General features: G+C 29.2%; 1 protein-coding gene across 1 annotated transcript; it reads left to right on the top strand.

Annotated features, from left to right (window-relative positions):
• Positions 1-2,318: 2,318 nt before the first annotated feature.
• LOC112783178 (abscisic acid 8'-hydroxylase CYP707A2) lies at positions 2,319-5,339 on the top strand. The gene is made up of 7 exons (XM_025825987.3): positions 2,319-2,683; positions 2,794-3,109; positions 3,439-3,828; positions 3,914-4,088; positions 4,381-4,487; positions 4,617-4,735; positions 4,829-5,339. The coding sequence occupies exons 1-7, from the start codon at positions 2,487-2,489 to the stop codon at positions 4,923-4,925; spliced, it is 1,401 nt and encodes a 466-aa protein (XP_025681772.1). The 5' UTR covers positions 2,319-2,486; the 3' UTR covers positions 4,926-5,339.
• Positions 5,340-6,366: the final 1,027 nt, after the last annotated feature.

The raw sequence follows: 6,366 nt of genomic DNA, 5'->3' as shown, positions 1-6,366 counted from the left end.
ATCTAAACCAATCCAAACAGCTTGTAATCGGATCGGATTTCCAAAAAAAAAAATTCATCCAATCCAAACCACACTGCACATAAATTAAGCGTTCGGATCGGATGACTTTTTTCCTTAAAACCGAACCAAACCGCACCGCGAACACCCCTAATTAGAATGTCGTTTGTTATTATTCCATTTCACTATCATAATTTATAATTAACTATTTTTTTCATCTCAAAATGAATGTAAAGGTAAAAGTAGTACAAAAATTATGTTCTGATTGAAGTTTTAAAATAACAATTAGTTCAAATAATCTTAAACTTTTTAGAGTGTAATTAATAGTCACTAATCCGAAATGCAGGTTAGAGATTTTCAAAAAGTAGTTTCTTCTCTTCTCAATTTTTATGTAGTGAAATGGTTTTTTAGTCTTACTACTTTCTTATGGTAACATGCAATGGTTAAGGCAGAAGTATATTGGCAAAAGAAAGTATGACAAGAATTATTGAAATACAATACATAAAAATCATATGTCCTTTTATTATTCAAGTAATAATTATAATTATAATAATTTTTAGTTAGAATAAATGAATAATAACTAATTTATTCACAAATATAATAAAATATAATATAATTCATATACAAATAGACTTTCATTCAAAATCTACTTATTTCTGTAGTCTTATTCCAAACTTAAGTTTAATTTTTCATTACTAAATTATTGTTAGTTGTCTTGCTTATTTTGTGTAAAAAAAATGTTAGTTGTTCTTTAATTTTTAATCTTTTTAAAGATATATTATTATTTAATTAATTTAAATATCTATTTTTACATATTAGTTGTTTAAAAAATTAGGAGAGTTACTTATTTTTTATTTTTTTTCTTTTCTGAAGACTGAAAAAAGAATAATATTTAAAGGATACTTAGTTATACTGTTTATGTAAATATTAAACATTATTTCTCTCAATGTTTTTCAACAGTAATGTATTATTATTATTATTATTATTATTATTATTATTATTATTTGACATTGAGATTATATAATAGCATTTGCGACTAACTTGTAAATATATAAAAACACACAAACACATGCATATATCATCCATATATTAGTAAAGGTATTCTTTTATATTTTAATATAATATGTCAAAAGTATTATACACACCTACATATTTTATACATGTGAGTTTTATTTAGTTTCTTTTTCCTTTTATTTTGGAGCCCTAATCGCTTTATCTATCTAAAGGAGTAAGTTAATTTACTTGTTATATATGTACTAATAAAATAATAAGTTTTACAGAATAATTCAATAAAAAATTCAAAAATATCAAAAACTAATTTTTTCAACCAACAATCAAATAGTATTTTTCTTTAAAAATGTTGACTCCTCAATAAAAAAAGGAGCTACTTAGATAAAGACACCTAAAACGTCTTTTTTTTAAAGATGTTTTCAGTAATTAAAATTTAACATATATAATCGATTAAATCATATTATTTTTGTCAAAATTAGGCTAGATAAATTGATTTAACCGAAAAAATGGTGAATCAAATCTTGAATTAATCTAAATTAATATTATTTTTTTTAATAAAAAATAACTACAATACTTTTATTATAGAAAATGATTAAAATACTCTTATTATATATATATATATATATATATATATATATATATATATATATTAATTTTAAAAATTCTAAATCCTAACCCTACGATAGAAAAATAAAAAACTAAAATTTAGGATTCTCAAAATTAATATATATAACAGAAGTATTTTAGTCATTTTTTATAAAAAATAATATTAATTTAGACCAGTTCAAAATTTAATTTACTATTTTTTGGTCAAATTAATTTTTCTAGTCTAATTTTGACAAAAATAACATAATTTAATCGATTATATATACTAAATTTTAATTATTAAAAAACATCTTTATTAAAAAACGTTTTCAATGTCTTTATTTGAGTGACTCTTTAAAAAAAATACATGTAAAAGGACTTGTAAGATGATGAATAATAATTAAGCTAAAGACTTGTAATACAACAATACATGATAAATGACTGAATAAGAAGTAAAATTTGTTGATAAAGCACAATATATGAAAATGAATTATATGATGATGATGATGATGATGAGGAGTGAAGAAAGAAAAGCATGCATCCATGACCCGAGTGGATGGTCAACCAAGTTCTTAACTCCTTACATGTATCCGTAGATACACTCTCTAGACACGTGCTCACACTGTTCCCTCTTTCTTTAGTCTTTCCCTCTTGAGGAAAATACAAATAACAATTTTTGTTTAATTAATCCAAAAACATATAATGAGCTGGAACGGATTCCGTGTGTGGAAATTGAGCTGTAATTGAAAACTCTCTCCCTCTTTCTCACTCTCTTCCTCCCTCTTGTTTTTTTAACCTCATTCATTTCCACCCTATAAATACCTCAACCATGTTCCCTTTCTTTTCTAACACTCCCCTCCTCATTCTTCTCTCAATCTCATTATTCATTAGCCATGGAACTCACCACCATGCTTTACTTCCTTGCCTCTTCTTTCTTCTTCTTCATTCTTCTCTTCAAATTCTTCTCTTCTCCCAAGAGAGGCAGAGAATTGCCACTCCCTCCTGGCTCCATGGGTTGGCCTTACATAGGAGAAACCTTCCAAATGTACTCTCAAGACCCAAATGTCTTCTTTTCCACCAAAATCAAGAGGTACCTAGAGAGAATACTCTGTTTCTCCTAAAAGTTTAAGCTGATAGAAAAAAAATAACAGAAATACATATATTAACTAACCAATTGCTCTGCTTTTGCTCTGTTCATAGGTATGGTTCTATATTCAAGTCCCACATTTTGGGATGTCCATGCGTTATGATATCAAGCTCAGAAGCTGCAAAATTTGTGCTAAACAAAGCACAATTGTTCAAGCCAACATTCCCAGCCAGCAAAGAGAGGATGTTGGGAAAGCAGGCCATATTCTTCCACCAAGGAGAGTACCATGCCAACCTCAGGAGGCTTGTCCTCCGCACCGTCATGCCCGAAGCCATCAAGAACATCGTCAAGGACATCGAGTCCATTGCCGTCCATGCCCTTCAATCCTGCCAAGGAAAACCCATCACCACTTTCCTCGAATTCAAAACCGTAAGCAACTAAGTAACTATACTTAAGAACATCCCTCCAAAACAGAGCACTCTGTTTCTATCTCTCTGTCCTTATAAATAAAAAAGACTTAAAACTCAAAATGGACAAGTAAGTACAATTAGAGAGGCCTAAAATATTGGCTCTTACAAATGGGAGGAAAATAAAAAAAGAGTGTAAATCAAGAATAAAGAGTAATGATTTAATGCAAAACAGAGTACTCTGTTTTTTCTTCTCTGTTTCATAAACTAACTAAACTAAATGAATAATCTTTTTTTTTTTCAATCAAATTCTCATTATTTTCTTGTTTTCTGGCTCTTCGATGTTTTCAGTACACATTCAACGTTGCACTGCTTTCAATTTTCGGAAAAGACGAGGTTAAGTACAGAGAAGATTTGAAAAGGTGCTACTACACTTTGGAGAAAGGATACAACTCAATGCCGATAAATGTTCCTGGAACACTGTTCCACAAGGCCATGAAGGCAAGGAAGGAAATCGCTGAGATAGTTGCTAGAATCATGGCAACAAGGAGAGAAAAGAAAGAAGAGAGTTACAATGATTTGCTGGGTTCGTTCATGGCCGAGAAAGCAGGACTCACAGATGAACAAATAACAGATAACATCATTGGTGTCATTTTCGCTGCTCGTGACACCACTGCCTCTGTGCTGACGTGGATTGTTAAATACCTCGGTGAAAATCCAACTGTACTGCAAGCAGTAACTGTAAGTATCTAACATGGGTCCTACATGATTCTTAACTTAACTGTTTAAACATAACTTAAAAGGTAATGATAATGATTAAATGCAGGAAGAGCAGGAATGTATAGTAAAGAGGAAGGAGAAAAATGGTGAAGAGATAGGATTGAATTGGGAAGATACAAAGAAGATGCCAATGACTTCAAGGGTGATTCAAGAGACTCTAAGGGTTGCTTCAATATTGTCCTTTACTTTCAGAGAAGCAGTTGAAGATGTTGAGTATCAAGGTCAATAACCATTTTCATTTTATTTTTTATTATTAAGAAAAGAGAACAACTAATGAACAAAAGCATATCAGCCAAAAACCAGCTAAAATGTGTTTGGGCTCCATAAAAAATTGGGTTTTGGTTTGTGTTCCGTAATCTCAGGAACAATTTTCAAACATATTATTCAAAAAGTGATTCTAATTAAACGGTTTTGTTTATTTTTTGGCTGATCACCTTTTGGTTCCATATACTTTTCTGAAAAAAAAAAAAAAAAAAATTCTCACATATTTTTGACTGCTTTATTATGTTTCAGGGTATCTTATACCAAAAGGGTGGAAAGTATTGCCACTTTTCAGAAACATACACCATAGCCCTGACAATTTCAAAGACCCAGAAAAGTTTGATCCTTCAAGATTTGAGGTAAATTATTGTTGTGAACAAGAACAAAGAACTTATGCAATGCATGCCCTTTTGGCCTCTTTTTCTTGGTATTCTTTTCATGTGATTCCAAATCCAGAATTTTGACACATTTATTTATTTTTTTTCCAGGTGGCTCCCAAACCCAATACCTTCATGCCATTTGGCAATGGGATTCATGCATGCCCTGGCAATGAATTAGCTAAGTTGGAGATGTTGGTGCTTCTACATCATCTCACCACAAAATACAGGTTCATATTCAAACCTTATTAAAAGTTTCATTTATTTATTCCAAACATAAAGTTTAGAATGATACTAATGGGTTCTATTTCAATTTTGTGTAGGTGGTCTGTGGTAGGTGACAAAAATGGGATCCAATATGGCCCTTTTGCCCTTCCCTTAAATGGGTTGCCCCTAAACTTATACCCAAAATATAAATAATGACAAAGTCAACATAAGCATAAGGTGTAAGCCAAGTCAAGTCAACCATATGGCATGGGAGCAAGCTAATAAATGTGGCAACAATGGTTCCAAGGTTCAAAATAATACCAGATCTGGTTTTGATCACAGAAACCATATGTCAAGTTCCACATAAACAAAAAAATAAACCAATGATTAAGAGACACCCAAAGGGGAAGTCTTGTGATGAATCATCATGAAAAAAAATAGGCAAGTCAAGTGTACAGAAGAGGTTTCCATAGCCAAGGAAAATAGTGCTAAGTTTTTTTTTTATTTTTTTTATTTTAGTGTTTGGAGGAAAATACTGAATTGATGTATTGAAGTTGTTAGTTTTGTATGAAGGCATGAGATGCCGCAAGGCAGGGAAATGAAAATTTGATGAAGTATTTTTTTTTATCTCCATATATTTAATTTTACATTTCTATCTCTTCAATAAATGTTAATTATATAGGCTAGCATTAGCAATAATGTATTAACAAAACACATGGCAAACTCAGAAAAGATTAAAAAAAAAATGACCTTGATCTTTAATAATAATAATAATAATAATAATAACAAGCAATTCCAAGGATAGCAATCTTCATTCTTTAGATAATAATTGCATATTATTCTTATTACTAACCTACTTCTATAATATAAGAATGTAATTGCTATATTAAACAATCAACTTCGGAGAAAGTCATTAGTATAGATTTAGTAGCAAAGAATTTGGTGATAGTATGTATAAAGTTATACCAAGTTTTGGGACTACTCTTGAAGATCCTTTAATTTTAAATAATAATAAAGCAAATGTCAATATCTTTATATAGAAAATTAAAACAGATTTAAAAAAAATAAGTATGTATTCATCAATTTCTTGTATATAATACATAATTTGAAAATCAAGTAGAAGAAAGGATTTAATGATGTTTTCAAATGAGAAATTAGAACATAATTTTGATTATTATATACTAATAAACAATATCATTTTTGTTTTAATTTGGGGGCTGAAGGAACTGCTGAAATTAATAGATAGTAGTAGTTGGGGATCATGTATACGTGTTTCCCATCTTCGAAACATGCATTCAACGATTCAAAAAAGTGAGTATTGCATTTGGTCATGTTATTGCAAATCAATCAACTTTATGATTTTCATAAGATTTTAACACATGTCGTTTAATACAGGCCTACACATCATTCCTATATATATTGTATCAGTTTTCAAATAAGTATTCACTTTTCATTTTTTATAATTAATGTTATAAAAGTTAAAAAATAATTTTCATAACAATAATTACTCATTTTAATCACTTTACTAATTTCATTAATATATTAGTAACTTTTATATCTAAAAAAAAAATTACATTGTTCAAAAAAAGTATTGTTTTCTATACTTTTTCTTTACAGTATCAGTTCCTAACTTGAATCTGAAAATTTTTTAATT

The sequence above is a fragment of the Arachis hypogaea genome, chromosome 20 (genome assembly GCF_003086295.3).
Source record: "Arachis hypogaea cultivar Tifrunner chromosome 20, arahy.Tifrunner.gnm2.J5K5, whole genome shotgun sequence".
Classification (NCBI taxonomy): domain Eukaryota; kingdom Viridiplantae; phylum Streptophyta; class Magnoliopsida; order Fabales; family Fabaceae; genus Arachis; species Arachis hypogaea.
Note: the sequence above shows the minus strand (reverse complement) of the source record. Positions and strands in the feature narration are given on the sequence as shown.

Bases quoted from the DNA above. Each gene is read 5' to 3' on its own strand.
- LOC112783178 (XM_025825987.3), top strand. From the start codon at position 2,487: ATGGAACTCACCACCATGCTTTACTTCCTTGCCTCTTCTTTCTTCTTC. The intron at 3,110-3,438 runs GTAAGCAACTAA...CGATGTTTTCAG, and splicing joins CTTTCCTCGAATTCAAAACC to TACACATTCAACGTTGCACT. The intron at 3,829-3,913 runs GTAAGTATCTAA...GATTAAATGCAG, and splicing joins CTGTACTGCAAGCAGTAACT to GAAGAGCAGGAATGTATAGT.